General features: G+C 29.3%; 1 protein-coding gene across 1 annotated transcript; it reads left to right on the forward strand.

Moving 5' to 3' along the window:
* The first annotated feature begins 5,635 nt into the window (after positions 1-5,635).
* Positions 5,636-6,464, forward strand: LOC102597937 (uncharacterized). The gene has a single exon (XM_006344758.2). It carries the CDS (start codon positions 5,732-5,734, stop codon positions 6,188-6,190), a length of 459 nt encoding a protein of 152 aa, XP_006344820.1. The 5' UTR covers positions 5,636-5,731; the 3' UTR covers positions 6,191-6,464.
* The last annotated feature ends 7,580 nt before the right edge of the window (positions 6,465-14,044 follow it).

A 14,044-nucleotide genomic window follows, 5' to 3' on the forward strand; every position in this document is an offset into this window, starting at 1 on the left:
TACAAAATTTATTTATAATTAAAAAAAATTAATTGTTAGGATTAAAAAAACTACTTATATCTTGATTTTATAAACTAAAAAATAAATTTCAAACAACTATTTTAATAAAATAAATAATATAGAATAGAAAAAATAATATTAAAATAATAAACTAAAAACTTATATAATGATTGTAAATTTAAATCAAAATTCAGTTCGTAAAAAAAGAAAAGCATAAACTAATTAGTTCAGTGGGTTAATTACATGAATTTTCACTAAAAAAAAAATTTCAATTTCACTATCCTCAATTTTCTTGAGTTCATCCAAAAATAAGTAAATTTAATTTTTTCGACATATTACTTTAATTTCCCCTCAAATAAATAGTAATAGAGATATAAAATATATAATAAGTATCGTGTGTTAGTTTCAAAGTTTTTTTATTAAAATAAAATAAAAATTACACTAAGAATTAACAAGCAAAAAGGAAAATGCAAGTAAAAAAGAAAAAGTAAAAGAAAAGATACATTAGGGGTCCCACAATATATATGTGGCAGCCAAATGTATATTGTGGGACCCATAATGTACCTATTTCCCTACTTTATGTGTGAAAAGATATAGGGCAAAAACGTTAAAAGGAAGAGAGAGAAGAGGAGAAAGGAAGAGAGAGAAAGAGGAGTGTCCCCTTTTTCTGAAAGGAATCCACTTGGCAAAATATAAATGGGCCTCACACAACTCTTATCTGCCACATCATACTTGTGCCTCGCCCAAAATAAATTTTTTCGTTATAAAGGGCAATGTTATTTATTTATTTATTTTTGTGAAGGATTTATAAAATTTGTTTTACTATTTTCAAGATCAATTAAAGATCAATAGGTGGAAGAGAAATATTTTTAATCTAAAATAAACATTTTCAATACGTTGATTTTTATTTTTTTTCAAATAGTCTATATTAAGTAATTAGCTACATCTCGATAATAACTATGTGTCGATCTCAAAGTAATATCGATTGTTTGAATTTCTTTTATTGCCTAAAGTATAAATAACACTATCACTATTCACCGTCACCTTATATGAGTATTACTCCTAATTAACATGTAATACTCCAAATAATAACTACTGTATTTTATTGCTTTAATTTATATTTCTTACTTCTTTATTTAATTTGTTTTTTTAAAATCTGTTTTATATTTATTAATTTTTTAAAATATATTTTCAATATTTTAGCTAACATTGCTTAAAGCCATAAAGTTTCAAGAGTATTTCAATACATTATACACGTGAATAGCTGAAGATAATTTAAACTGAAACCTTCTTTTACTTTTTAAACTTCATAAATAATCAAATTTAGGTAAAAATGATATATTTTGTTTGAATTTGTTTGTCCAACTTTGTTTTTTAATTTATTTATAAAAGAATGTCTTTTTCCTTTTTTGATAATTTTTTAATTTTAATTTTTCAAATGACACATTTAAGACTACAAAATTAAAGTACATTTAATATATTCTACATATATATCTTTAGTTTAAGATTCCAAACTATGTATATCAAATTAAAACCAGACAATCAATTTAAACGAAAAAAGTAAATGCCGATTTAATTTGGACATACCATTTAAAAAACAATCTATTCCTAGAAAGTAAAACTTACCCTTCATTAATACCTTGTAAAAAATGTACTCCCTTCGTCTCGATTTATATGATTTACTTTCCTTTAAATCAGTTTAAAAAAGAATGACACATTTTTATATTAAGTAACAATTTAATTTTAAAATGTTCATTTTATCGCTAGTGAAATGATTTATAGCAACACAAATTTTAAAAGTCTTTCTTTCTTTCTTAAACTCCGTACCAAGTCAAACTATCTCACATAAAACGAGACGGAAAGAATAGTTATTTAGTAGTTTCTCGGTCAAAAAATATTATTAATTTGATGATGTAAAATATTATTTATTTTGTTAAATACCACTTGTTTAGGAAGTGGGGTGTATATTGTATAGATAGAATTAGGGGTGTTCATGAGTCGGTTTGGATCAGTTATTGGTCAAAACCAAAATCAAACCAACTTAATCGATTTTAAAATTATCAAAACAAAACCAAACCAAGTATAATAAACATTTATTGGTTTGGTGGTTATCGGTTTTGGTTTGGTTTGGTTTGGTTCGCTTATTCGGTTATTAACCATTCACAAAAATAAAAGAAACAATTCATTCAAAATGAAAAAAGTGACAACAATCCATTCAAGACGAAAATTAGTTAAAATGACTTAAATTACTGAACTTTCGATCACTAAATGTACTATCAATAAGCTTTAAAATTCACTATATTGGCCTAGAAGGAACATACTAACATTTTCAGTCCCACAAAGAATTGTCATAGACACTCATATACATGAAATCAATAAGATAAATGTTTTCATCTTGGACATTTTTGCTTTCAATAAGTAAATTATAAATAAATTTTAATGAAAATATATATAAGATCTTTAAAGTTGTTTATAAAAATAATATATTAAGTATGTATATTAATAAAATATATCTATATAATTCATCGGTTCGATTCGATTATTACTTTGGTTTTTTCGAATAAAATCATAACCAAACCAAATACTATCGGTTTTCAAAAATCTAAAATCAAACCAAACCCAAACCCAAATAAAATCGATTTTATTTTATCGATTTAGTTTGATTTTTCAGTTTGGATCGATTTTTATCCAAACCGTGAACACCCTTAGTTAGAATTGATGATTACTATTTAAGGTTGGAATTAATATAATTGGAGAAAAAGGTAGAGAATAAGTCAATAAGGCAGCTGAATCCCTGATTTGGAAGTTAGCTTGGTGAAACGTGGGGCAGTGTGAAAGGTCACCTTATACAACCTGTCACCCCCCATTTTACAGCCTGGCAATGCATTGTGGCATCCCATTTTACCTTTGATTTAAGTAAAGTGCATTTGTATAATCCACACTATGTAAACATGAATATAATTTGAAATAGTAAGTTGAGACGCAGTGGTGAAATTGTTTTATTTTTAATAAGAGGTTTCGACTTCAAACTTTAGATATGATGAAAATTCTATTAGGTACATTATCTCCAAATAGGTCATGCCATGTGCAATTAAATTTAGTCGAGACTTCAATACGAATTCCGAACACCAGACAAAAACAAAAAGAAAATATAATACGCTATTTAATTTATTTCGGAAAGTGTCATCGCTATTCCTTTACTATCCAAAATATTTTAATTTGTTTATATTATTGTCATACTTTAGAGTGATTCATACTAATATATTACTAGTTTAAAATTATATTCTCCCATAATCAATTTCTTTATCTTATCCGTATTCCGTTACGAAGATAACAAAGCCTAATTCTAAGCCATTTTTTCTCTCAAATATTTTGACACGTAAAAACTATCCGGCTCATGTTGGAGTTTTGTTAGAATAAAGAGCAAATGTGAGTCAATTAGCTAATTATAAGAATATGAATGAATGATTCTAACCAGTGTTTTGAAAGGTAGGGGCGTGAGGCGAGGCGTTTTATGCAGTACGGGGCGAGGAGTAAGCCTCGAGACACGGAGTGTAAGTTCCATGGATCTACAACGCATAGCCTCATGTATATTTAATTTTATAATTTTCTTACGAAGAAAATAAGCAAAATGAAACTTTCAATGATTTTACAAATAATTTTTATAAATAACCTATAATATATTGAAAAAATATTACTCCCTCCGTTTCACAAAGAGTGACCCGGTTTGACTTGACACAAAGTTTTAGAAAATAAAGAAGACTTTTGAATCTTGTGGTCATAAATTAAAGTTATGTCAAATGTACTAAATTGCCCTTCAATCTTGTGGATTTAAACATGCCACGTGGAAAACTGAAATTAAAATGTTACCAAAAAAGAAATATGTCATTCTTTTTTAAACAAACTAAAAAGGAAAGGAGATCATTCTTTTTTAAACGGAGGGAGTATGATTTTATTTGAGATAGGTATTAATAATCAATAATGAAGAAAAAGAAAGTATTATAATTACGATTTGAGAAATATCATTACACCAATAATAAAAAATATGATTTAAAGCAAAAAAAGGTTTTAAAAAATTTAAAACTCCCGGGGCGTACGTTTTTACGCCCAAGACTTATGCTTTTTGCTCGGGGCTTACGTGCCTTATGGATCTACGTCTTCAATTTGCGCCCCGGAGCGTTTTTGGTACGCTCCGCCCCGAGACTCTCCCCAAAAACGTTTTTAAAAACACTGATTCTAACCTTTAGATATAACATAAAGTAAAATTAAGATATTTTATATAATTAAGGAGGCGTAAATCAGACTTTTCCCTTTAGTATGTTAGGTGAATATTCTTACACTACACATTATAATTATAAATTTAACAATTCTAGCATGCAATTACTATTTTAATTATTTTTTATTTCAATTTATCTAATATAGTTTGATTTGACATTTTTTAAAATTTAGTTTTTTTACTTGACATAGAGTTTAAGAATGAAATATTTTTAAAATGTGTGGCTTAAAATTAATAAGTAATAAATGTTTGTTGACTATAAATTATTTCATTAAAGCTAAAATGAACATTTAGAAGTTTAATTAGTTTTAAATATAAAAATATATCATACTTTTTCCAGACCGACTAAAGAGTAAAATGAATCGTATAAAATTGAGATCGAAGAATAAAAAGTATATTGCAACTAGGGTAATACTAATAATAATAGAAAGGACCTGCATCTGACTTTTCAATGGTTTGTTAATAATATTTTCCTTAATTTATTGTTAGTGCGTGCAACTTATATACATCACAATCTTTCGGTCCAAATGAGAATTATGAATAAGTTTGACTTCATGTAATTTATCAGTATATAAAACGTTAAGCACTTCCATTTAAGGTTTATTAACAATTGAAAAGTTCCAGGTAAAATAGTGGTAATCCTATATTTATTTGGACAATCCTCTTCATAAGCTAATTTTTAAAATTACATTGAGTTAGACTCAAAATTAATTTCTCTACATGATATGAGAGCATGATCCTCCCTAATTATTGTGTATTGATGTTTGACCCCACGTTAATTGCCTATACACGCACCATACTAGGCATGGGGTGGGGTGGTGAAGTTGAAGAGTCCCATATCGAATGAAATATGATTTTTTTGTATGGACCTAAAAAATTCATTTCCCGTGATCTAGTAGTTTTAGTGTTGGATTAGCCTCAAATTCATTTCTTTCCATTAACCAAAAATCTCGAGTTTTAACCTGAGAAAATGAAAAAAATCATATCGGGAGTGTCGTCTTTAACATTTACATATTATATTAATAATAGTCTTTTTCTTTGTTTTCCACCTAGTATAGGTCTAGTACCGCATTATTGGAGCTCGACTAAATCTAGATTCGCGCCGAAAATTTCCGCATTAGAGGTAAAATGCTCCCTAACAAAAACAACTCGATATCCAAGAAGATTCGATTCTGAAACCTCTAATTAAAATTGGAGGAATACTTACTAGCCACTCTACCACAAATTTTTGTTGTTATATTAATAGTACTCTCACTATTTCGAGAGGACACCAAATTTAAAAGGTGTCACATTAAGATGAAGCAAAAAATATTGTATTTCTCATACTACTACATGACAAATAGAGGTGGCCTTTATAAACCTCACCACTCTTCTCTTTTCTCACTCGCCGTTCAGTCTTTTCAAACAACAATTAAATTACTATATCTCTTTCCTTTTCTCCAATTCATATACATAATGGGCATTATATGCAGTTCATACGAATCCACATCAGTAGCCACAGCCAAATTAATACTTCACGATGGAAGATTACAAGAGTTTTCATATCCAATTAAAGCTTCTTTCTTATTACAAAACGACCCTACAATCTTCATTTGTAACTCCGACGAAATGGATTTTGGAAACGTCGTTTGCGCCGTAAAAGCCGAAGAAGAGCTTCAGCTTGGTCAGCTATATTTTGCCTTACCTTTGAGCCAACTAAAACATAAGCTGAAAGCTGAAGAAATGGCTGCATTAGCTGTCAAGGCTAGCTCTGCATTAAACCATAGCAGTAGTAGTGGTGAAAAATTTATAGTATTTGAAAAAAGTGGTCCCAATTTTTCAAAAAAAATGGTGGATGTCAATAATGATCCTACTCCTAAAGGGAATGGCAGGAGAAAGAAGTTCACCGCGAAGTTGAGTTCAATAAATGAGTAGCCTATCTCAACTATTATATTGCATTGATTATTTTCCATCAACACATGTATTATTAGAGAATTTTGCGTATCAAGGCTTAGTTAGATAGTAGGTAGTATTTTTTTTTCCGTCTTTGTTTGTGAGATCTGAATTCTGATTTCTCATGATTTTCAATTGGTCTATTAACAGTTAGGCTAAATCCTTTGTGCATATTTTAGAATTGAAGCTAATTAGTTACTGTTCATTTTGAGATGTAATTAGATAGTAGGTTTTGTAAAAGTATTGTGGTTGTTAATTACTCCCTCCGTCCCTATTTACTTGTCCATATTTCCTTTTTTAGTTGTCCCTATTTAGTTGTCCATTTTGACAAATCAAGAAAGGACAACAAATTTTTTTCCTATTATACCCTTATTTACACTTCTTGAAAATTGTAAAAGTGTATGTTGTTTCCCTCCAATTTATTTCACTTGAATTCAAATAAGTGGTTGTAATTTTGAAGTGAAAAAGTTTGTCATAAGGATAAAATTGTAACTTCACTATACTAATCATTGTTGCCTTAATCTGTGTGCCATTTCTAAAGTGGAACAACTAAAAAGGGACGGAGGGAGTAATTGTTTTAGGTTAATTTTATTGTACTTGTTGCCAATGGTGGGGTTGTATCACAATTTTACCCCTCAATGTACGGGTTTTATTAAGGTAGAGGAGTACAATAATCAGCTTGATTTACTGTCAATTACGATAACCGCAAGTACAATTTTGTTAATATCTAATTCTTCTGTTCACTTTTATTTGTCATGTTGCGTTTTTTCAAAAGTCAATTCGACTAAATTTTAAAGTTAAATTAGATTAGATTAATTCGATATTTTAAACAAAAAAAATTAGATATTCAAAAACTATAGAAAAAGTACAATAAATTGCAATTTTTTAAATATCAATTTGATGAAAAAATATATCGTAAAATGTTAGTCAAAGTTTTAATAATTTCATTCTAAAAAGGAAGTTATGACAATTAAAAGTAAACGGAGATAGTATAAGCTATAGCCTATATATATATATATAGAAGTCATGCATAACAGTATCGTGAATTGTGACCACTAAGAAGGATCAGGAGTAAAACAGTAGTAGTAATAAATAGGAGCATGCAGGGGTGGAGATCGAGAGCACAAAGTGAGTTGTATAATTTTAGTTTAAATTTTGTATTGTTTTTTTTTAGGCTTAAGTCATCTGCGGTACCTTAAAGTTGTCTGCATAATTTATTTAGACACCTTAACTAGGGTTAGTACCTATTAAACACTTTTATCTATTCAAAACTTGTTCCTATTAAACATTTTTCGATAATAAGCAAAAAAAAAAAGTGTGTGTAATACACTTGCTGTGATGTGGCAATGACTAATTAATAGATAACATGTGGCGTTGGCCCCAACAATTATAAAAAAAATAAAATTTAATGTTAAAAAGAATGAAAATTATATCAAATAAATTTTCCATATATTTTTTTTATAAAAACAAAATAAATGAGAAGCCAACCCTACCCCAACTCCCTTTCTTCTTCATCTTCTTCCTAGCAGAATTTTCTTTCTCAAACGATAAAATTCATTTTCTTTGGTAATTGCTTACATAATTATTTTTAATTCCTAATACGTCAAAGAGAGATATATTCAAAGAAACTGATACAAGAGTGATCAGTAAGAGAGTCTGTCAATCGTCTTGAAATCGATAGCAAAGAGAAATTGAGAGTACCTAAGTTAGTTTTATCGAATCAATCTGATATTATTTTTGATAATTTAGTGGGTTTACATTTTAATTTGAATGATAATATTTATTCGAAGGTGACCGAGATGACGTCGATCGGCTAACTTTTTTCAGCCCATGTTCTTTCTTCTTTTTTCCCTCCAAATTCAATTAGCTAATTCAATTTTAATTTTTTAATAAATATTGAAAAGAAATAGAATAGAAAAAGAAAAGCAAAAAAATAAAAATGGAGTGCAGTGGCCTTCTTGGAGAAGATGTCTTAAAGGGTGGAGTGGGGACTTTTTTTTTTTTTTTGGTTTTAAGAATCAGTATTACTTTTTAATTTATTTTTTAAAAAATTAAATATTTAAATGCCAAAAATGGCAGTCAAAGAAGAAAAAGTATTAAGTTTTTTTGGAAAAAATAAAAATAAAACGTTATTTTAGATTTTTTCACGCGCTTAGCGGAAGTGAAAAACACTTCTTTTGCCACATCAATATTTTGTGTTTAATAGGTATACTTTTTGAACAATTCAGATATTCAATTGGTAATAGTCATAGTTAAGGTGTCTAACTGAAATATGTGAACAACTTTAAAGGGCTGCAGATGACTTAAATCCTATTTTTTTGATAAAGTATTCATATAATGTATATAATATTATTAATTTAGAACTTAGCTCAAAATGACTAAAATCTCTAACTCATAAATTTTAATTTAAATGTTGTGGCCTTGTGGGATCATGGAAAAGAAGTGTGACGGCCACTTATGCAACTTGCAACCAAATACTCTTTCCTCAATTTATGTGACATTTTTTGAATTTCAAGATTCAAACAAGTCTATGTTTGACTGTAAATTTTTCATACATTTTTTAAATCTTTTGAATTGTCAATTATTGTGACTTATAGTTATAATACTTTTTACGTAGTTTATAAATATATATTTCATTCAAAAAATCTAAAGATTTCATGCCTAAATTGCTGGTCAAATTTAAACGGTTTAACTTTAAAAAAACTAAATATACCACATAAATTAAGATAGAGGAAATAGCCTAGTAATTTACTGAGCAAGTTAAACGTCCAGTTAATTAGGTAAGTTGCTAGCAATATGTCCCCGCTAACGAAGAGTGCTAGAAGTGGAGAATGAGTGGGGAACAAAGACTTGGGAGGATTTTCCCTTTCTTGAAAAAAAAAAGTATAGAAGAAGAAAGATTTTGACGTATTTAATTAATTTCTTTACTGTTTCAAAGAAGATTGACAATAGTTACAGTAGAAAAAGTGTCATGACAATTGCAAACCTAATAAAAGCACACAATCAATCACACATTACAAAGGTAAAAAAAGTTAGGCACAAGATTTATCAAGTTTGACAAATATGAGGGCAAAGTTCACAAATATCCGATTTTGGGCCATTATTTAATTTATATTTAAAATTATCTTGCAAATTTACCCATGATTGAACTTGAAAATTAATTTGCATCTAACTTCAGACATTTTTATTTGAAATTTGGCCTAGATTAAATATTAAACATGTTTATCTGAAGTTTGGTATAACTTGTCAAGACCGACTTCAGACATACTTGATTGAAGGTGACTTCAGACTTGGCAAGACCAAACTTCAGAATTTGGAGTTTCACTCATGGTGTCTTCAATGAGTGAAGTTCGACTTAGACTTAGTGTTGCACTCGTGCTAAGTGTATCTTAAATTTATTTCACGCATGAATGTACCTTAAGCTAATTTATATCTTTTTAGTCTAAAATCAACCCAAAAATAAATAAAAATTTATGGGGATTTATGGTATAATAAGTCATGAAATCTCCGTTAATCAAGACCGAACAAAGCTTTTGAAGCAGACAAAGAAGAAGTTGAGGAAAAACGATTTTGTATAATGTTCACCCTTTATGCATAGTTGTTATGTCTAATTATTTATTAGACGATTTGATAGTACAAATTTTATTTTGTTTGTTTGGTTTCCCACCTGATATTTGATATCCGATATCTATGTTGGAGTCCAACTAACTTTAGAATTGCTTCGGAAAGCGTTTTCTAACAAACACGATTCCGTACGAACCAAGGAGACTCAAATATAAGACATCTTATTAAGAATGAATGAGTACTTATCATTCCACCACAATCCTTATCGGTACATAACAAATTATTACCCTTGTGTACAACTCAAAACGCGACTCCGTACTAGGGAGACTCAAATATGAGACATCTTATTAAGAATGAATGAGTACTTATCATTCCACCACAATCCTTATCGGTACATAACAAATTATTACCCTTGTGTACAACTCAAAACGCGACTCCGTACTAGGGAGACTCAAATATGAGACATCTTATTAAGAATGAATGAGTACTTATCATTCCACCACAATCCTTATCGGTACATAACAAATTATTACCCTTGTGTACAACTCAAAACGCGACTCCGTACTAGGGAGACTCAAATATGAGACATCTTATTAAGAATGAATGAGTACTTATCATTCCACCACAATCCTTATCGGTACATAACAAATTATTACCCTTGTGTACAACTCAAAACGCGACTCCGTACTAGGGAGACTCAAATATGAGACATCTTATTAAGAATGAATGAGTACTTATCATTCCACCACAATCCTTATCGGTACATAACAAATTATTACCCTTGTGTACAACTCAAAACGCGACTCCGTACTAGGGAGACTCAAATATGAGACATCTTATTAAGAATGAATGAGTACTTATCATTCCACCACAATCCTTATCGGTACATAACAAATTATTACCCTTGTGTACAACTCAAAACGCGACTCCGTACTAGGGAGACTCAAATATGAGACATCTTATTAAGAATGAATGAGTACTTATCATTCCACCACAATCCTTATCGGTACATAACAAATTATTACCCTTGTGTACAACTCAAAACGCGACTCCGTACTAGGGAGACTCAAATATGAGACATCTTATTAAGAATGAATGAGTACTTACCACTCTACCACAATCCTTATCGGTACATAACAAAATTATTTACCCTTGTGTACAACTCATTCCAAAATACATTCAATGTGTACGCACACTAGTGGCATGTATTGAATATACATGCTAGCTGTGAATTAGAAGGCAGTAGCCAAAATCACATCGTGTACAGAACTAGTCTGCTTTGGGAAGAACACATCATATGGATGGGACAATATGTACAAAACTCTAATTAGAACCTCCAAATTGATCAATGATTACATAGGATTCAACTTAGGCTGAGTTGGCCCTCCATGCTTAGCTAGTGGCCTTTTGAATATATGTGCACCTAACTTTAGCATCCAGGATTCAGTTTTTGGTGTCTCTTTGTTTATATTTGCATTATTGTGCATTTTCTCTTCCACAACCATACTGGCCCCATCCTATATAGGACCACTCATCTCACTAGCTAATCTAATGTGTGTAATTTTCATTACTTATTATTACTATTTGAATTTAATATTGTCATTAAACTTGAAATGGCAAAAAAGTTATTTGAATTAGAATTGGAAAGATACGTTAAAAGCTTTTGTTTTGACATATGTGTATCATCGCAATAGCTAAATATGAATAATCACAACAATAAAAATAACTTTTAGCAACAATAAATTAAATATACCAATTAATAAAGAGTGTTAAAAATTTTACCGACATTAATTAATTGTCATTGGATCAAAATGTCGTTATAGGCTTTAGAGATACTTGCAAAGAGTGCTAATTGCACATGTTTAACGGCAATTAAGCTATTGCTGCTAATTAAATGCCACTAAAGATTATTTTTGATGTAGTGAATGAGGCATGAAATATATGATGTGTACTTACCACAATGATTAAAGAGATATTTAGTAGCATTAAATTTTTCTTTTAGCAGCAATATTTGTTGCTGCAAAAATATCTGGCGGTAATTGATGAGTTAATGTCATTGTATATCGTATATATAGTAACTAAATCTTAAGTGACATTTATATAAAGTATCGTTATAAATATTCATATTTATTATTATTGCTAATTATAATATAATTAAAAATATACTTTACTTTTAAATCCTTTATTTGTTGTACTTAGTAACAAAAAGGTCCAAAGAATAATCATGAGTTGTAGTGTTTTAGTGCCATATATATAGTGCAACTTGTAGAATTGGATTGGGTTGGACAATATAGTTAACAGAAACCATTGATAGTGCAAAAACAGGTGCGCGGTTTATGCTCTGGAAAAAGGTGAAGCTAAGCTTCTGATTTTTTTCATGACAATAGTTGAAAGGGATGTGCATGTATAGGATAAGCACGCGCGCCAAAATATATAATGTTTGAACCTGTCGATGTCAATTCTCATGACCTTACGGAATTTATCAGTAATTTCTAGCTAATTCATCGCTAAATAATTTCTAGCAAATTGAATTTTCATATAATTCATCATTAAGTGAAATTAGCATGAGATTTTTATTATTTAGCCACAAAATTGTGTTTGTCGCTACCTTATTTTCTCATAGTTATGCATGCTAGTTAAATGAATTTACTGAACTTAATTTTTTCGATATAAATATTATATATATAAAAAGCTTTAATACATATTAAATTATGAGTGTGTGAGTACAGAAAGAACAATATATATAGCTCAATGGAAAAAAATCTCAAAGATTAAACTGTACGTTAAATTTAAATGTTGAGAAATACATATCTTGTACATATATTTTTGTATATTTAGTTTCCATATTTTGTACATCAAATTTCATTAATTGGGGATCACGATTTTTTATATAAAGCTAGGTTAGATTGATTTGTATCAACTTGTATATATATCAGTTTGTGAATAAAGAAAATCACTTCACCCAAATATATTGTTTTCTCTTCTTTTCTAAGATGGTATCAGAGTTTGATCATTCCAAAAGTCCAAACACTAGCGATAAAAGTAACAATATGGATTCATCTTTGGACTCTATGCTTCTATTGTCAACAAGCTCGTCATAATAAAGGTTTGAGAATGGTGGAGGCACACTTTTTTTTTTTTTTTTTACAAATATCTACTTCCACAAAATAAACATCAAATAATAAGAGTGTGGAGTTAGAGCACTACAAAATCAGATAAAATGCATTTGTCCTTAGTTATATCTTTATAGAAACTTTCAGTGGATACGTCAAATAAATGTTGGTTTTATGCAACTTGAAACGTATAGTTTTTAAAAAGCTGAATGAAAATACATAAAAAATTATAACTCTTAAATGCATTTCCTTGAATATCAAACAATCAGAGGCGGAACAAGATTAGAAGTTTGGGGTTCTAAATTTTAGAACAGAACAGAAAAATATTACAAAACATGCTTCATTCGTTGATTAGAAGTTTGTGGTTTTAAATTTTAGAACAGAATAGGAAAATATTACAAAACATGCATGCTTCATTCGTTGATAGTGGGTTTCAAACCCTAAACACTAGAGTGAAAAGCATTTTTCACCCCATTCATTACCACTAAATTGTCAATCAATTTTGTTAAGGGTTCACAAGTAAACATACATATATATATTTATTCAATTTTTAATACAAATACAAGACTTACGGAAAAGCTAGTAGGTTCATTCGAACCCACGAAACCCCCTAGCTCCACCTTTGCAAACAACCTTCTTACTTCATAATACTCAGAAAACAAAAATTACTTTTTTTCGATCTATTTTTATAATGAGACATGACCAAACGCCTCATTTTCTTTTTACTTGATTCATGCATGTTGATTTGATTATTTTTTTAAAGAAAAAACTCTTCTCTCTTGTTTGTTGAAATAATTATAAGGCTATATATATATTTTATGGAAAATGGTCAAAACTACACTCCAACTAATTGAAATAGATCAAATAAACCTTTTAATTATAAGTCTAAAATATATTTTTAATATAGAGGACGAATAAAAAGAAATGAAGGGAGTACAGGCAAGGGAGATCCAAAATGGGCAACCATCATTAATGTTTGACACAGCTATATATGATGTAAAAAATAGTTGAAAAAAAAGTGTCATGAAGAGGTAATAATAGGTTGCAACAAGCAATGGTGGTCCTTGTTATTTATCACACCTAAAAGCCAAAAAATGGTTTACATATACCAATGAAGTGATCTCTCATCAACTAACTATGCCTCCTTTTCCAACAACCC

This window comes from Solanum tuberosum, unplaced genomic scaffold (assembly GCF_000226075.1).
Source record: "Solanum tuberosum cultivar DM 1-3 516 R44 unplaced genomic scaffold, SolTub_3.0 scf00060, whole genome shotgun sequence".
In the NCBI taxonomy this organism is placed as follows: domain Eukaryota; kingdom Viridiplantae; phylum Streptophyta; class Magnoliopsida; order Solanales; family Solanaceae; genus Solanum; species Solanum tuberosum.

Excerpts from the sequence above, each read along its gene's own strand:
- LOC102597937 (XM_006344758.2), top strand. The coding sequence starts at position 5,732 with ATGGGCATTATATGCAGTTCATACGAATCCACATCAGTAGCCACAGCC.